At 38.2% G+C, this 19,919-nt stretch overlaps 1 protein-coding gene across 1 annotated transcript in view; it reads right to left on the reverse strand.

The window, feature by feature from the left end:
* Window positions 1-19,249, reverse strand: part of nr5a2 (nuclear receptor subfamily 5, group A, member 2) — a 68,721-nt gene extending 49,472 nt beyond the window's left edge. Inside the window, exons 1-4 of the mRNA XM_055048102.1 lie at window positions 18,980-19,249; window positions 16,050-16,168; window positions 12,528-12,669; window positions 4,707-5,416 (exon numbers count right to left, since the gene is read on the reverse strand). Coding sequence (XP_054904077.1) covers window positions 4,707-5,416; window positions 12,528-12,669; window positions 16,050-16,168; window positions 18,980-19,061 — 1,053 coding nt within the window. The 5' untranslated portion in view covers window positions 19,062-19,249. The remainder of the gene's footprint in view (window positions 1-4,706; window positions 5,417-12,527; window positions 12,670-16,049; window positions 16,169-18,979) is intronic.
* Window positions 19,250-19,919: the final 670 nt, after the last annotated feature.

Genomic DNA, 19,919 nt, shown 5'->3' on the forward strand with positions numbered 1-19,919 from the left:
AACCACTCTTTCTGCTTGGATTAATGAAATGAAATGAAAATTGCAGTTATGATGGGTTCAAGTCAGAGTCAAGGTTCCACGCACAACAGCAGCTACCTAATATTTCAATGGAAAAAAAAAAGTTAAATGAAAGTCATTCCTAAATTTAAATATGCTCACCAAAGATGCACCTGTTCTCAGCTGAAAATTTCATAAAATAATCACAAAAGCCCCTGGCCTCAACCCTGCAGAAAATGTTATTTCATTATGCCAGTGATTTCAAAACCAGAGAAACAGTGCTGCCACAAGTCTGTCGTTATGCTTAAAAAATCAAGACAAAGGCAGGTTAGTCATAAAGCACAACTTCTTGGATCTGATCGGTAAGAAATAAATGTTCCTCACGTCATGTCTCACTCCCAGAGGTTATGGGGGGAAAAAGCGGAGGCAGCGTGCCATGTTGGAAAAGAATGGGAAATGGTCTGTTGTAGGTTTTTCTAATGACAAAATAGTTATGAGAGCTGTGATTATGGCTAATGTATGGAAACCAAATCTTTACCCACATTTCTGGCAGATGCCTTGCACACACCCTTCCAGGTTGGCCCTGTTACAAAAGAAATTCTTTTGTTCATACGGAGCTAATAATAGTGAAAGGGGCAGGGCTCTAATCTGGCTATGTGTGCATATGAATGTGCATGTGTACTGGTTGAAACTGTATTTATAACTTCCTACAGTGGCAAGTCATTCTTGTAACAAACTTTTAATTATATTCTGGTTCCTGTACTTCTGCTCTGAGGCTTGACCTCACATTTACCAGTCCAAACAACATTAGCAGAAAAAGTCAAAGTTCAGATGGATTCACAAATGCAGCCTCATTGAGTTGAACTCTTGTTTAGCTCGCTGAGACAATAAAGGTTCATTGTGGGTGATTTTATCTTCCTTCATGAATGATCTATTCAGTCGCTTACCATTATTTAAAATGCATGCATAACTATGAACAACTAGTATCTTGTAAGAGTATTCGTACCCCTTAAATTATCTACATCTTCTCATGATTCAACCTCAAAGTTTATTGTATTGATTACTGGTTTTGTGTAATACACCAAGACAAAGCAGCATAATAATAGAATGAATATATACTTTGATTTTATGCTATTTTAAAAATAAGGACTTAAAATTGTATCCAGTGCCTTTACAATGATACCTACCCAAAAATAAATTTGAGCGCAGGTAACTTTTGCTGAAGTCTTTCTATTTGTTACTTAATCTCAAAATGAGTACATCTTTTCTGTGAAGGCTACAATGCCGTGTTAGCAATTGAAGCTAACAGTCTATTTGCTCTGTTTGCTGAACAAATAGACAGAGGATCACACCATACGGGGAGGGATAAAGTTGTAGAGAAGTTTTAAGCAGGGTTTTTTCATAAATAATAAATTGAACAGTTTTCAAGCTCTAAATAAGTCTAAATGTCAGAGTTTGGGATGTGGAGCATATGTCCAATCTATGACACATCTGTTAACCTACTAACAGATTATTTTCTACATAACCTGCTAAGATAAAGTTTGATAAGGGAAGCAGTAAAAAAAAAAAAGAAAAAACATTGACTGCTCTGAAGGAGCTGCAGAAATCCACAGCACAGGTGGCAGAATCTGTTGAAAGCACTAGTAGAAGCTGTGGTGCACCCCATCTGGTGTTTATGAGGGTGTGGCTTGAAGGGTCCCATTAGCAATATGCTCAGTAGGTTTACCACATGCCATGCAGAGCCTCTGGCTAGAAGTGTCAAAATCTTTTAGCCTTTTGCAAAAAAAAATCTAATGTGTCAGAAAACTAAAGCTTCACATTACCATAAAAAGAACCATACAGAGTTGCATTGGAAGGGTTTAGATCAAAGCATAGTCATGTGTTAGAATGCCCCAGCCAAAGTACAGACCTAAACTGAAGTACAAAGACTTGAAGACTGATGTCCACAGTTGCTTTTATTCAATCTGGTCAAACTCAAAATGTTTTGCATAAAAAAGGCAGACTCTAGCTGAGCAACTTTAAACAGCATGAAAATTGGCTGCACAAAGTGTTAACTCAGTATAAAAAACATAAAAAACACCACTCTTTTCAGAAAAGTCTTGTGACATTGTTGAAATATGTGTTTTTCTTCCCTTTCAAAATTTTTCACAACTTTGTTTTGAACTAAATGGTAAATGGCTTGTACTTGTATAGTGCTTTATCAAGTCCAGATTACCTCAAAGTGCTTCACACTATATTCAGTTATTCACATATTTACAAGCTACTAGATAGTGACCACAGCTGCTCTGGAGCAGTCTGACAGTTCTGCCTGCCATGCACTACCACCACCACCAGGCCCTCTGACCACCACCAGCAGGCAAGAAGGGTGAACTGTCTTGTGAAGGACTCATAATTTATTACATAAAATCCTCCACCACCCCTCAAATCTATTGAAGGTATTGATTGTAACATGGAAAAATGTGGAAAGGTTCAAGAAAAATTTTAGCACTTTAACAAAAAAGAACTAAATGTATCTAAGAAAATGTCTTTGAGAAGTTACAAAAGACAACATAAGTAAAAATAGTCTTCATAATTTTTTAAAAAATGGTACTCATTAGACAAATCCTAGATTTTGCCTTTCTCATTCGGTAGTGCAAATAATCTTCTCACACCTTAGCTCATATTATTGTAAGAGTTTGCAATAAGAAACAAATAGGAAAAGCAGGACAGTGAAGCATGTAAAAAAAATGTCAGAACCACAGCTAGCATATTATTTATCAAAACCCCTTGTGCTTTGTATGATGCTTTAACAACAGAAGGGGCACCATAAGCAAATTCTATTATCTCCCTCACTTTCCCTGGTGTAACAGTGGAAAAAGCTTTGAGCTCGGGTCATTTTGTACCTTTGTAACAAGCACTTGTCAATTACTGTTAAGATAGAGTAATATGGGTAGTCATTAGGCAAACATAATGACATCTCATTCATGGAGACAAACAGGGAGCCACAAACACTAGTGGCTGATATAATTGAATTAGGAGGAGGGTGTGAGAAATAAAGATGCTTTAACAATGGAGCAGAATTGATCATTCAAAATTAATGAGCAAACCACACACAATTATTAGATGTAGCCACTCCCTTCAGTGAACCCTTTTGTATGTGTGTGAGACCCTCTGTATAGTGAGCATCTATGGCAAATGCAAATACATATCTCAAAAAGGTCAAGAGAGGGGGACATGGTGCATGCTAAATGTCGACATGTGTTATTCAAGGACTCTTCTCTGTTTAGTAATTGGCAAATTTTTTTAATGTAACATTTTTTTGGCTGTTATTTTCCCTTTTCAGAACCAAATTACACTAAATATTTAGAAGGGATTTGGCAACAGGCCCATGAATATGCAGCTGAGCCTGTGGCGACGCACTGTGAGACAAACAGAAATAAAAAGAAATAGGCGAGAGGAAGAAAACCAGGTGAGTGCAGGCTAATCAAATGCCTTTCAAATCGCTTTGAGGATATTAACCTTCATTCAGAACAAATAAAGCTGTAAGTAAAATACACGCCACAGTCTCTCTCAGGGGGTCTGTGATGAAAGAAAACAGAATCCAGAGTGATGTATTGAAGACAGCAAACACTGGTCATTTGGGATTAACTCAGGTAAACAATGACATAAGGTACAATATTTAGGAGACTTAAGATTGTTGTTTTAGATATCGTGTAATGCAGAAAATGTGATTTCAGTGTCCCTTTTCAAGAATATTTAACTGGTTTTATTTATTTATTTATTTGCAACCAAGTCAAAAATTGTGATTCATCTGGATATATGGAGCTGCAGAGTCATATTAAGACAGTTATGATCCTCAGAAAACCATCTTTCTACTCTGGGAGTAGAAAGATGGTTTCTGAGACATGAATTTAAAAGGATGTGAAAGTCTTCTTTATGAGAAAAAAGATCAAAAAAATCTTTTAACAATATAATTGCATATGAGACTGAAAAATCTGAACCATTCGTGTGCTCTAATCTGAGTGTTGAGTATTGTGCTTTCATCTGAAACTTGATGAATACCTTAGACAAACATTTTTACTGCTAAAAGACACATTTGCCAAATAAACTTATTGAAAATACCTTCAAACAATTAAATTAACTATCAAATTGAGTGAATCCAAAATGAAAACAAATAATTACATCATAAAAACAGACCAATTTCATTATTCTATAAAACTAATCAAAGCACCTAATTTAATCTGTATTGTTTGTAGAATACTACAATGTGCCTAATGCTCAGATTAAAAGTTTTCAAAATCCATAGCGAAAAGGGAGAAAAAAAGTATTTTGTGTATTTGATAAAAAACAACTGGCTGGTGAATTTTGATTAGGCACTATAGGACAGAGAGCAGTGCCAGCAATGAGCAAATTCTGGCTCACAGCCCACAGCCTTGTGCACTCAAAAATAATGTTGAAAACCAGGACAAAAAGGATATTAAGGTGCTGTTGAACATAAGGAACAGAACAAATGATGTATATGAGCCGAGTTAAATCCCACGCTTGGAAATGTGGTAAAAAGTTTAGCAGTGAAGCAAAATGTAGTGTAGTTTATCGTTGCCCATTAAACTCATAGCTCCTATTTGTGTAAAGCAGACAGAAGTTTAACATTAAAAACTAAATGCTTATATTTTGATAATGTCCTTATAACCCAAATAACACCATCACTGCAGTACATCATTCACACTTACCTTAAGTTCACGAAAGAAAATGCTGCTGCGGGCCCACTCCACAATAGAGAAGAGTGTTTGGTCGGCCATCTTGCACATCAGCCCAAATGTGTTGAGTTTCTCGTGCTTGCCTCGGCTGGCCTGCTCCTGCTGTAGATAGGCCAGGATCTTTGCCTGAACCTGTGGTTCATCGGGTTCACATTTTAGTAGCTCTACTATTAGATGGGGGAAGCTGGTTGGAGAGCCAGACTGGTAGGCATCAACATAAGCGTAGCCCATGATAGACTCTGGAGAGCTGGTGTATGGGTCTGGATACTCAGACTTGATGGTGCGTGTGCCCTGGAAGTGTCCGTAGGCCGCCTGGTAGCCCTGCAGGCTGCCCGCGTGTGGCGGCATCGCCATACTGACAGGAGAAGTAACAAAAGGGCTACGATCGTAGTCTGTTGGAGGCAAAGCTGTGGGGTGATGGTGATGATGGTGGTGGTGGTGACTGGTGTGGTGACCAGCGTGGTGGCTCAGTGGAAGGCCTTTGGATGCTGCCGAGTGGATGTTCTGAATGGCTGAGGAGATAGTGAGGTCAGTGGGTACAGCTTGCATCACCTGGCTCATGGCCTCAATCTTAAGGCCATTTGCTCGGATCAGCGCCTTCTTTTGCTGCTTCAGGGCACGGTCACGTTTGTACATTGGGCCAAACTTGTTACGACCGCCACGCATGCGGTCTGCTCGCACAGCTGAGAGGAAGACATGATAAAGAGGAGAAAAGCAGACAGTTAGTTCAAACGTATGATTAATATACTCACTCTTGATGGCATTTCTGAAAGACAAAGCAAATTTTCACAATTTTACTTGTGATGCATTTATCTTAAAATCAAATGATGCACATAGAATAAATTCATTCATCATACATTAACTTGTAACAAAGGAGGGAGCAAAGATTGAGAAGAAAAGGTACAAGAGTTTAGATTATAGGGAAATGATACTGATCACCTGTTCATGGCATTTGTTGGTAGTTTGTATATAAGGTATCATTAATGATTAAACTGATTTCATGGTAAAATGATGCACATGGTTTGGCTTGTTTATTCTAATCCAACATCAGTTAAGAGACTGTACAGCCATAAACCTGTCAGAGGCCTCTGGTGGTCTTGGCATTATGCTAAATCATGTATGTTCACATGATGTGATCTGGATCAAACAGCACAATATTTCTCTTCAAAAGCAGACTATCTTGAGAAGAGTGATTCAGTTGCTGTCAGCCTGTGGCTTCGATTTGTGAATCAAGTGAAAGCTATTAAAATTAGCCTCCAGTTTGATCACTTGAACATATGTCAGAAAGCATTTGATATAATCATTAATAAACCGAATAGACTTTCTTTGAAAGCCTGCTGTGGATTTATGAACCATTTACTTTGTCAGAGTAAAATATTGGTGATTCTACTGTTTTTCAAAAATATTTCTAAAATTTCCTCTTGCCTCTTTGTCTTCCACCAAAACTTGTCTTGTGATGTCAATGTCCGATTACATCCCAAATGTTGAAACATTGGTACCAACGCATGAGGTTTCAGGGGTGGTGTTTATCATCAGTTTTCTGTATGGCAAAGGTTTACGCATGACAACTACACTTGACGTTTATCAGTTGACTGCTAAAGCCCACAGACCAAAGTGATAGTGATGTTACTCATTGACCAGAATTTTAAACTTGTATGAACCCAATGACAGAAGGATCATAGTACAACAGATTCAATTTTTTTTTTTTTTTTTCTGGTGGCAAAGGGTGTCTGGCTTCCCTCTCAGAAGTTAGTTAGTATTATAAACTGACAAAAATCTACTTTTCTGATTATGCAATCCCTAAAATCTTTTAAAATGTCTGTGTCAATTAGCAAGGACTTCTTTATAAAGATCAATGACATGATCAGTCTGACAATAATCCAATTGGGGTTCTTATTTTCTGATGAAACAAACGCACCCACGATGCTCCCCCATTGGCCCCCACCCCCACCCCTCAGCGCAGGGATCCTGTGGTGAGGATCACAACGAGTGTGAGCTGTGGCTATTTCTAATGAACAAACTGGGCACACAGTGGACTGCAATGAGGTTCGTGTGTGATCTGACCAACTGCTGCCACAGGGAAGCTGCTCTACTATCTCTCAGTCGGGGGGCACTGGTGTTAATTATTCATACTTAATTACATCTTATTCTGACAAGGCTTTGCAGGGCCCAGCGTGCAAAAAGCCAACAGACGTCTGGGACTTAATGCAGCATAAAAAGGGAAAAATATGCACTAGACTTTTCAGTGCTAATATTCACAAATATTAGACCCATATCATCCTGATTTTGGAAACAGCTTCCATCTTTTTAAATGCATCAACATGCAGGCAAATATACTATTAACCCCAAATATGTTTGACCTTTTCATGCACAAGGACAAGTCAAATACCGTAACAAGTAATCTTAGGTCCACTAAGACGCCTGATGCTTTGACAGATGAATGAAAGAACAGAAGAGGGAAAGTGAAGTGGGGGTGTGGAGAAGGCGTGGAGCGGGACTTAAGTTCAGGGGCGAAAGATGGGCAGACACCCGTACAAAGACATATATGCATACCCACACACACATTCATGCATACACAACCAAGCTGCCTTGGGAGGGATTTTAATGACCTCTTTCACAAAATGTGCCTGTCACTGATCTGAGCAAGCACCGCCAAGAGGGCAGCCACACACGCACACACATGCACACACTTATGTATAGATTTGACACCCAAACACAAAGTGGCTTACATGGAAAACATCACACACTGTTCCCCATCAGAGAGATGGGAGCGTGCCAGACGGTCCACCACCTTGAAGAGACTCTGGTGGTTTAAATTCAGTGATTTACTCACACTCCAACAATCACTTCCACACATGCATCCTCACAATGTCCATTCAACTAAACTCACAAATGATCATGACCACTGAAAAACTGCTGTCACATCAAAAAAAAAAAAAAAGAAGGAGAAATTGGGATTCCAGTCAAATGTATCCATTATACATTATTGTAGGGTAACTTTAACTATTAATGATTCTCCACAACAGCGTAATTAATGAGCTGAGAAACTAATAGTTGGCCCTACTGGGAAAACAAAATTAGGCCCTGACTGCCTTTCTCGCCTGCCTCGGACCAAGGGACCCACAGCGCATCATGAATACCAGAAATGGTAGTGGTAGCGGTGGTGGGGGGGCGGATCTTACAACTACATACACATGCATACTGGCGCACACACACGTGCACACATTTTTGTCTCTAATTAAACAAGGTGATTTGCATTCATGTAACATGGATTAATTTGGAGGGGGAGGGGAGAGGGAAAGCATGCACACATGCATAAGGGGGCAGAGAGAAATGTGCATGTCTGAACAAGGTGGAAATATGACAAGTGTTGGGACATTGCAACAATTTAGCTTTTTATGAGAATGAATTCATATGATCTCTATACCCAACAGAAATGAGAGCAATAAAGATTTTAGTTTATTAATATAAAACTTTATGCATTAACCGTTTCAGTGGTGTTGCCTTTCCTTTCAAGGTTAGATTGCTGTTTGCCAAGAAAAGGGTCAATTTATGTTTTATGGCCAGGGCTGGCTCAAAATTTTTACCAAAGAAATTATTATAAGCAGCATATATAATTGAACTTCCAACTTTAAATTATGACTTACAAATAAACTATTACAAAAGATTTTTTTAAAGAAATTTTAATTCTTTTGAATTCAATATTCTGAATCCTTGGAAAGAAAATTATAAAGAGGATTATTCCTAATAAATAAAACTATATATATATATATATATAATATATATATATATATATATATATATATATATATATATATATATATATATATATATATATATATATATATATAGCTTGCTCTGAACTGAGTGATTGGCTGGACAAAAACAGCCACAAACAGACTTTCAAACCAAGTCAACAGAAATATTTAGATTCTGTCAGTAAATAACCACTGACAGAATCAAAAGGAATCAACAGAAATGAAACTGAAATATTGTTATGAAAAACAAACAAAAAAAGAAATTATTTTTAAAACCAATTATATTTGTTAATATGATTAATTACTTGTGATGCTTGTTCCTTAGAAGATAGGGGAAATATAAATTTTACTATGGTTAAACCACTTAAAATCTACTGACACATAGGAGGTTAATAGTGGGGCTTTAGGTTTGTATGGTTAAGGACATCATATACTCTGAGATGTTGTCTGACAGCACAAATGCAAAGACTGGGAAACATAAAATTCATAAATTTCCAATCTGACACAACTCCTCCTATTCTCCAAAAATGTCCACTGTTCCCTGTGAGCCTCAAACTTGTACAAATAAGCAGAGACACAGAGAGAAAATTCATTTTTTAGCAATGTAAGAACACACAAACACACAGACAGTAACAAATACTGAACTCCTTTCTTACACACAGCCCTCAGTGCTTATATCCTCTGATTTATGGTTGTTTAATATACAGGAATATTAAGCGTGCGTAGGTGAGGATCCCTGTCGGCTGCCGGCATATTAATGGGTCCCGCGGAGCCTTGCTGACACCCTGTTTGTCATGTCGAAGCCTCGGCCCCTGCTCTGGATGCGCCCTATCCCATGCACACACATGAATACCTATGATACCTATGCATAAGTAATGGGACAGCTCCCCGGCTTCCCCACCACAGGTACTGAGAGGCTGTTGGAAGACAAATCAGAGCTGGAAAGATGGAGACGGGGAGGAAATAAAAAGTGGAGGAAGTGAGGAGAGATGCAGCAGGGAATTTACAAACACTCAGCCAGTGGTGCTAATTTCAACTAAGTGGCTCTTCAGAGGTTTTGAATTTGTAGTAATCAATCAATTAAAATTTTATGAAGGATTAACTGCATGCAAAAAAAAAAACAATGTGAAAGGAGAAAGGGAGTCTCTGCGAGAGCATCATTTCTGAAATAACAGATGTATATAGGGATCAAGATATTAATGTTATGCTCTGCCTTTAAAATGATACACAAGTGAAGGAAATATTAGGCAGCTCAGTGAAGCATATGATACAAGACAACTATTAGCAAGCAAAAAGACAATCATGCCAGTGGGAGCTGTTCAAATGTAGCACGCTTCACTGGCTATGGTGAGTGATGTTCTAATGAATCAAACCTTGTTTTTTCAGGGGGACAATGCAGGCGGGAGATGCTAACAGCATACCAAGAAGAGAGTGTGCTTGCAGCATGTGGATGGATTGGATTCTTTCACTCAAAATCTGTCACCTAAAGACTTACTGTGCTTTACTGTTTTAGCCAAATTTACTAAAAACATTTTTGAAGAAAAGTTTTATAAGATCTGACAGCTTTGCTCACACCTAAGCTAAACTTACTTAGTATTGTTAAACTAATAAACATTTAGATCAAATTTTGTACTTTGTTGCTTTTGTTTTTACTCCAACTAAGATAATATAATAACATTCTGTTTATTTTATTGGGATATATGCAAGTTTACCAACTCACATGTGCAACAAATATTAAAAGACAACAATAAATCATAATCTTATAATATCTTGTCATTCAGCCATCTTACTTAAACTGAAACAACACTTTCACCAAAAATAATGGCACACCTCAACATCATTCACTTTTTTATAAACAAACATAAATGTGAATTTTTTTAATCTCAGAGGATGTCATCAGTTTGCTCAAGCACATCTCTTGAAAAGAAAAAAGGAACCTGCCTAACTCTCTCACTGTCCAATCGGTTCAGATTTGCATGTGATATTAATACCAAAACTTCCTGTATGTGAGCTTGTACTCTCTGTCTGAACTGCTGGTTATTGATATTAATTTGCTAATGTTAACTTTAGCAAATTGATGTTAATTTGTTAACTGAGCTCTTTTTATTGGACAAGGTGCAATGACAAATTTGGATGGAGAGTTATTGCACTTCAACATGTTTTTTCCTGTTCTTTCTAAAACTGAACAAACTGCCTCACTGATTGTGAGAAAGGCTCAATAAAAAAAATAAAAAATAAAATAAAAAAACATCACCAAAAAGTGTTACACAAGAAAATAAACAAAAAAGTGGCACTTGGAGACAACTGTCAAGTTTTTTTTTTATTTTGTCTCTGGTTTATCTCCTAAATGTACATGTTTCTGAAGGCCATCATGCGCCGTAATGCAGCACATGGCTGAGATCATTTTCTTTTTTTAGATTAAATGACAACTATTTCCTGCTGCCTGTGGCCATCTGAGCAACTTTCCTGTCATGAATATATGTATGTGTTTAGAAGCCAGAGCTGTATGTGTGTGCCTGTGCAGTTGTGTGTGTGTGTACGTGCGTGTGTGTGCGTGTGGTAAAGGGTGTCAGCTCTTCTGTGTGGGAGGTCTTTACTGGATGTGGCAGGAGTCGCCCACTGGAGCTTCTGGCACCTGACAGAGTGCTGCAGGGCCTCTTCTTGCCTACAAGCGGAAAGTTACCGCCGGCAAAACAAATCAAACACAACCACCCCCTCTTATCCCTCCTCGCGCCCCTGTTAGCTTTCAAATGACCGTCCGGGACTTTCTGCCCAAAGGCCATTCACAGTTAATAGCTGTTAATGAAACCATAATGGCAGGTAGATGGAGACACCTCGAGATTTTTGCTTTGTTTCTGTTTTTTTTTTCTTTTTTCTTTTTGTTGTTTTATCTTTCTCTTTTGCAGAGAATGTAAGCATATATGTGATCTTTTTTTTTTAAAACCATCTAAAATAATTTTTGAGAAAATAAATGCAATTACAGTAATTTCAAGAAAAAAAGTAAATTACAATCAGATGTTTAGGCTCTAAATTGTTCTACATTCAACAAAATGAAGACAGACTTAAAAAGTGACTCAGTTCCAAATACAGTTTACAAACTAATGTGTGAAGTAAATCTTAATTTCTGAGATGAACCAAGGCCTCGCCAGATTTAACCAAAAGAATAACACTCTATCCATAATATTTTATATTTCTCTTTACTCTTACAACCCTCCCAGCCCACCATTTGCCCCCAACTACCTCTGACCTGTTACTCCATGTCAAGAGGTGATGATGGATATTATCTAATAAAAAAGCAAATATTTATCTTTGCAAGAAAAAAATACATTAGTGAAAATAGTGCTGTCCAAATAGATTTCTTATGTAGTATTTTGCTTTATCTCTGAGCACCAACTAAGAATTCAGTGTTTAGAAAGCTGCCTTCATACAAAATAATAATACAAGTATACATTGAGTTTCAGGTAAATAAAAATTAAGAAATGAAAACGCCTGCCTTCTATGCTCGGCTGAGAATTCATGGAAGCTCCCTTTTTTCTCATCTAGATGCACTGTGTCAGATCTGTGTTTATTAATATTGAAATGTGTCTACAACAGATATCTGGAATGAAATGAATCTGATGTAAGTTATTTATAAAACGCCTATGAACTTAAGAGGCAATAAGACGATTTGTGGAAAGCTTGGATTGAATATTTTCACATCCACACTTTCACTGAAAAAAAACAAAAAAAAAAAAAAACACATCTTGCTTAGTATCTCAAAAACTGTGTCCTTATTTTTCTGTATTGCCATTGTTTCTGAAGCAAATTTGAAAATTGCACAGATATAAGAACTCTTTCCTTCTAAAACAACAGCTGCAGGTCTATCATCAAAAATGTACCCTCAGCACCTGCAGGTACTGCTCGGCAGAGCTTGTACCTCGATTCCCAATGACCTCATGTACAGGGACAAGACAAATCAAAATTCAGTAGAAAAATTGCCACTTTCAGTCACTCTGCAATAAACCAAAGAGCAGAGCACTGAAAAAAGTCATCATACCTTCTAGCTTCATGCCGACAGTGAGGCACTTTTGGAAGCGGCAGTACGGACAGCGCTTTCTCTGGGTCTTGTCAATCTGGCAGCTCTGGTTCTCTATACACGTGTAGCGCTTGTTGTTCTGGACTGTGCGCTTGAAGAAGCCCTGTGGAGAGAACCAATTAAGACGTCAACCTGCTTGACCCCTGCAATGCAATAGTAATTGGCCCATTCACACTCCCAGACAGATGGAGAGGGACAGTCTTATTGGATACATGCACACACACACATGCACACGCACACAGAAGGGCGTTTTTAAAGATATTCTACAATTTGTGCAATGCTTCAGTTTTTGCATTTCCATAAGCTATTTCAGGTTAATTTATGGTTAGTGTGTCACACTCAATGTAGCTATAAAATACATTTCTTTATTTCATAATGATTTTGATTTTAACTGATGAACAGCAGGTAAACTTTTGTTTAGCTGTTTTGATTTGTTTTCCAATGCTTTACTGCATTTTAAACTACTTCATAAAATATTTGGCTACTCATTTTCAATGTTCTCTTTTCACACAAAAACTCCAGGAATTAAGTAATTCTTTCAACCCTATAATTAATTATTGAATAATATGGCCAGGACACATGAGAGCAAAAAAAAAAAAAAAAAAAAAAATCAATAAATTATATACATAATTTAAAGTTCCGGGATTACAGACATTCATACATGGAATTTATTATTGGCAGCTGCAGTGAAAATCAAACACAGGAAGGTGGTATTAACGTATTCTAGATCCATAACCTAGGAGGAGAATCCTTAAACCTGCTCTTTAAAATAAAATAAAAAAGAAGGTGCTGCTGTCAATATCTCACCAAACATATTTAATTGACAATCTGCATTGCCTGATCTGACCAAATATAGGAAAAAAAGGGCAGAGCTTTGGATTCTGGAAAACTGACTCCCTACTTTAGTATTTGTGCTTCAGCAATACTTTCTTCTTAGTATTCATGTACAAGAACTCAAGCTTATTCCAGCATGCTTTTTATGGGTTCAGGGTGCAACTACTTACTGAAAACTGTTCTTTGTAGATGTACAGCAAGCCAAGACTTAAATTGTTGTTTATCTTTTGCATGATTGATAGAAACAGCTTTTATTCCGTTTATACTGCAATGCCATCGGGCTTAAACAAAGGCAAAAGTATATAATAACTTTATTGTAGAATTTGGGAAGCTCTGTTCTCCTACGTGCGCAGTGAATGAGTCTATGTTTCTGATCCATAAGCCAGCCGCATGGAGCGACTCAGAAGTTGTTGTTGTTCTGTTGGAACTTAAAAGAAGGTCTCATGTTATTATTCCAGAAGGTTTGATGCAATAACATGTTTACTGACATGCAGCACATAACAGAAATGATCTTTGCACTTCAATGACAGCAGATGTGGGTGCGTGCGTGTGTGTGTCTTTAGGCTCATTTGACCTCTGCAAATACAACTGTTCTATTGTTCATGATGTGCATCAGATCTGTTTGTTCTGTAACACATCAAACGCTCAAAGTATGAATCTAATTAGTAGGTCCTAATAACAATCATTCTATACGTCAGTGTTTCCCAACCCTGGTCCTCAAGGCACACTACCCTGCATGTTTTAGGTATTTCCTTGCTTCAATCCAGCTGATTTCAGTTGATGACTGATTAACACGTGTTTGTTGAACTGCAATCAGTTGAATCAGGCACATTAAAGCAAGGAAACCTCTAAAACATGTAGGATAGTGTGCCTTGAGGACCGGGGTTGGGAAACACGGCTATATATGACTTACACCCTACATAGGATGATAGAGGAGTTAGTTAAAAGTAAAAGTGGATTACGGCCAAGATTTGACAAAACTAGATGTGATTAAATCTCATCATTGATTTTTACACTGATCAAACTGGAAGTCGCTTCCAGTGAAATGAAGATGGATCTAACCTGGATCAGCCTGAATCGTTGCTCGCATATATTTAATGGCAGAATGAACATGTAATGTGTCAGCAGGCTGATTTATCAGTCCAGCCCTGATGATCATACAAACTGCTACATTTTAGAGATAATCAATGACAGGCTTTGGATAATTATCAATATCATTAATGTTTCACCAAGGATATGCAGCATTCTATAAAGCACCTCTTCATCTAGATCCAGAACACACACACGCACACATGCGTGCACACGTAAATACACACACACAAAACATCAGCATGTTTAAAGTCCGCTGAGAAACATGCAGATTGGCTGCGCAGAGGCTGAGGAGCACCAGAGATGCCACTGACGTCTCCCTTCAAGCAAATATTCAGCATCTCAAGGTCAAACTTTGGGATCAAATCTATAACATCTGCTTTGAATAATGACCACATAGGCAAGAAATGTGCACTGCAGCATCAATACTGCGAGCTGCAATTTTACGCTGAAAAGCATTAATGTGGAGACATTTGTCTTGGCTTAATTTTGCACTGACAGCTTTACTGAAATGGAAAAAAAAAGTCAAAGCTTATTTGTTCTGTGTTAAGGAAGAGAAGAACAAACAAGTTGTTGACAGAGTTCAAATTTAACAGCATCGTGCCTTTTATTTTACTCCTGTCTTGTAATGCACGGAGACACGTAGCTCAGGCAAAGCGGATGATCTCCTAATGAAGCTGTGATGAGAATTTTAGACAGGAGCTTTCTCAAACAGCAACATCACTAGAGTACATTTTGCCTCAAGTGTTGCAACCCTCCCACATATTTTGCAATCTATGCCATTTCAGATTTTGATATGGGTTATTTTGCTCACTGCCCAGAGCACCATTCTGTTAGGACAAGGTTTGAAACCTGAAAAACAAAAAAAACTTCTCTGTTTGTTATACTCCAAAAGAGTTTTCTATTGTGAATTCATGTCCAGTCAAAGGGGAGCGTATAAGCACTGTGAAAGAACAAAGTGATTGTGTTTGGAGCTGGTCTATTCTGGTCTATAAGTTTAAGGCCTGTCCCACTGTGTTTTGAGGAACAGGGACAGTAAATGATCCTCTCTATTTTGAACTACTGTCTTTCTATCTGGTAGCAAAAATGGCAAAAATAGAGACAGATCATGTAATTGTCTCCTGCATCATTGCACAGGACTATTTAAGAAATTGTTTCAGCCAATTTTGATAAGGACGTTAGTGCTCTTCTGCTATATTTTTGGGGGGAGAATGAAACTATAGCATACAACAAAACTTTGAGAGTGAAAAAATACTTAAGCTGAAGAGTCATATATATATACATATATAATTATTATTATTATTATTATTATTTATTATTATTATTATTATTACTAAACACTGAAAGTTTTGCGCGGATGCTGAATTCCCCATGTCATACAAGCATAAACTTGACAGCCTGGATGTTAATGCTGCTACACAGTTTTAAACAGCTTTAACCTTCCTAACAAAACGGTACTTAACTGTTTTAGGCATGGCACATGGCACACGGCACCGCACAAACACAAATTCTATTTTACGTAAAAGTGCAAAAACAATCTAAACATTTTCTCGCACCCACCTTGCAGCTTTCGCAGGTCAGGAGTCCATAGTGATACCCGGAAACCTTGTCCCCGCACACGGGACACATCTCGTCCAGGTCTTCGTCATAGGAGTAGTCCATCATTTTTAACTGGGGGGCTGCAAAGGACACACGGAGACACACACGCAGAGTGAAGTCTATTTCAGTGCTGAGTGCTCTTTCGCCCCCAAAAGCCCGCTCTCATCCATCAAGGTGAACCGCGGAGGAACTCCGCGTCGCAACTGAATGGGATTTTGTGAAACTTCTGTTCCTCTTGTGAAGCTTTAAATCGTGCCCCCAGACACTACGAAGGGTCGATTCTGGAGTGTGCGGAGGGACGCAACCATTTCTCCCTCTTACAGCCAAAGAAAAAAAGAAAATAGAAAAAAAAGTGCATGAAAGTCAGCCTCATAAATATGCATGCGTCTAAGTCGTGAAATCGCTGGGGGAAATGGAGAGATATTAGACTTGAGGATTGGATGAGAAAATGTTACCGCCCACAGACAAATGAAAACACACAGAGAAGCCCTTATCTTTGCGGGCGATTAGAAAAAACATCTAAAACCAACATTTTTTTCCTTCTTTTTCTCTAAGAATCAGCTCTAACGCCAAAGGCCAGTGCATGTGGATTTAAATCTGCTTTAAAGTTGTGAAAAAGTAGCAGCGATATTTTATGTTTTCTGAACAAGTTCTTAAATACACATTTTATTTGGTTTTAGAAAAATAAAAGCCATTATTGTAAATCCGGAAAGGGTGGAATTAAAATAAAATAAAAATAAAAAATAGATGCGCGTAAAATGTCCCAATTATATTTTCACAAATATCGCTCATTTAAAAAAAATTTAAAAATGCAACACGTCAAATGATTTTTAAAAGTTGGTCTTATTGTACCATTGCTCTGATTTCAGTTTTGAAAATACTTTTATGTGTATGAGTAACTGTGTGTGAGCAAATAGTCAAACATACATTTACAACAGTTTAAAGCATTTTATGGTACTTATAAAAAACAAAGCAGCCCAGATCAAACAGGAAAACCTCGGTGGATGCGGCTGTAAATGTGGAAATATTTTGTCAGCCACAGACGCCTTTTCCGTGGCCTTCACACGCACACACACACGCGCGTGCGCGCAAACACATATTAGTGCACCATTCACTTAAAAAAATCCTCTTCATCTGCTCTCCGAGACCCGTTAATTAGACATGATTTATAGTTTGTTAACGCGTTTCTCTAATGGGATCGGCGCTGAATTTTCGAGTTGAAGCAACAAGTTCCACCAGACTGCTGATTTTTTTTTTTTGTTTTAACTCCATTTTTCACAGACACTCAAAGCAGATTTAACCTCGGAACTCTCTTTTTTTCTCTCTCTCTTTTCTTTTTTCCTCCTTTTAACTTGATTTACATTTACATTTCTCGCTCTAAAGCGCATAAACGAAATAATATCACTGCAGGCTGCCTGTTTGCTCTGTGTTGCGCGACTGAATAAAGATAAGACATTTTGCGAGGACAGCGGTGGCAGTTACGATCTTAATAAAACTCACGAAACAGAAAACAATTATATCTGTTAAAAATTCACGCTGCAAATGTTTTAGCTTAACCAGGAAAGTTATTGACGGGTCGTCTACATAAGCGGGTCTGCTTCTTGAAGATTTTTTTTTAAATGCCACCTGTTCATAAATAATGACAAAAACGTATTTCCACTCACGTTACCTCGGCTTTTTTATTTATTTATTTATTTATTTTATTTTACTTTTTTTCCAAATCAGATAATAGCCCCCCCAAAAAAAACCACTCCTTCCATGAGCCTTATCACTGTGTCATAAAACCAAAGTGGACTAATTGACTTCCCGCTTATATTGCAGTGAAATGATATGTGTGGAATATGCAGGGTTACACGTGTTTATCTTTGACAATGAGTCAGTCTTCTTCTTTTTTCTTTTCCGCTGCTGCGAGTGTAAATCTGTTTCGCAGGAAGATCAAGAAAATAAAATTAATGTAAGCCTGAGGGAAATGTGCATAATTATGTCAATTCTAAGAAACGTTACAGCATCAAAGGTGTTTTTTTTTTTTTTAAATCAGATTATTAATTCTGCTTCTCAAACAGGAAAATAGTGGTATGTTTTTTATTCATGTGTTTAAAAGCAAAATGGCATTTTATTATGTGCCAAATAAAAACCTCCACCGACTTTCGAATTTAAACAATTTAGTTATATATGTTGTTTTAAAGCAAGTTAAGTGAAGACATTAGGAGACTGCAGATTTGAGAACATAGTTTCGTTTTATTCCTCACACTTTTATACAAGGAGAAGAAAACTTTGGATCAACTCGTCAAACCAGATGATGATTCTGGACTTTTAACTTCTCTTCTGGGGGAATAAATGCCTGTCTGACTCTTGAATATATTTTGGTTACAAATGACACATGATCTTGTCAATTGTCATTTTATGGCACTAAGATGCAGTCCGGTGGTCTAATTACACAACCCCAGAAATAGAAACAAGACAAAAGCTTACGTACGGAATTCCAAGCCTTCCAGGTTTTTGCGCTTTTTTTATGTGTTTGGTTAATTGACGGTTGATTGTGATAATTGTTCACCGGCAAAATCATAAAGACTTGCATCTATATATGTATACATCCTGGATTGCAAGGCAATACATAAAAATAATATTAAAAAAAAATATTAAAGTTTATGGAAACCTATTTCCGTAACTCTTCATCCGTCAAGTAAATACATCCAGCCATTAAACACTTTTATGGCACTAGTTTTATGAAAGTGGCTAGAGCCATCCGTGTAAAAGTAAAGCAAATAACTTTGCACCAAAGTTTTTACTTTACCGCGCTGAGGACGTCAGCCAGACGCGCTGCTCAAAAGTGGACATCTCGTTATGGAGCAGTTACATCTATAGACAATCGACGGAGGGACTATTCTTACCTTGCAAGTTCCTTGGCATGTGCCCCTGTTCCCCATACGATCGAGTGAGTCCCAAAGATTCAGTCTCGACTTTGGGCAGCATGTCAGCGCTCCCGGCCCGAGCTGGAGACCGCGCACCGCTCGGCGGGACACCTGAATGTGTGAGGCAAACACACTTCGAAGTGTCCCGAAAGTTTTCTCTTTTTTTCTGTCCTGTTCTGTTTCTTACTTTCTGTGTCTCCCGCTCTCTCCCTCCGTCTTCCAAATTATTGGACCATGCTTTCAGCCTGATCCAGAACGCTCAGATTTTCTCTAAACGTGATCGAAACGCGCATATAGCCTACTCGATCGCTGTAACTCAACTTCACTCATTTACTTTAACTATCTGCGTCTAAGGGAAGGGAATCTACTATGATGCTTCCCGCAATTTAAGTATTTAACGAGGGGCAGCTGCGCGATAAGTTGATCAATTTCTCTCTGCTAAATGAAAAACTGCGCAACGTCCGGATGGAAGGACGACGGCAAGTTTGCCTTTATCTCTTCAAGAATTCCTTAAAGCACGTCACCAATTAACACGAGGCTGTCAAAGTCAGTTAAAGCCTTGAGCAGACAAGCACGCGCCGGCGGGGCAGCCCTCCCCTAAGCGTAAAGTCGGCTTCGGTGTCTTGGTCGGACTGTCTGGAGATGTGGAGACCTGTCCTCTTCCTCCTCCTCCTCCTCTCCCACCCCCTCCTCGCGGCTTTGTTTACGCCCGTCTCTCCAATCCGAGGCGCATGCGGTCATCTGACATCACGTCTCATCGGTCCAATCAGGCAAGGAGACCGGGAAGTATTGCCTCAAAGCCCCGTAGTTCCACCGCTCTGAAATCTCAGCTGTTTAATCCCGTTAATGATGGACTTTAAAAAGCTGCATTGATGGATTGAGGTGGGGTGAGGGTGATGGGGGACAAGGAAAATAATAA

This window comes from Poeciliopsis prolifica, unplaced genomic scaffold, assembly GCF_027474105.1.
Source record: "Poeciliopsis prolifica strain line A6 unplaced genomic scaffold, Auburn_PproV2 SCAFFOLD002, whole genome shotgun sequence".
Taxonomy (NCBI): Eukaryota; Metazoa; Chordata; class Actinopteri; order Cyprinodontiformes; family Poeciliidae; genus Poeciliopsis; species Poeciliopsis prolifica.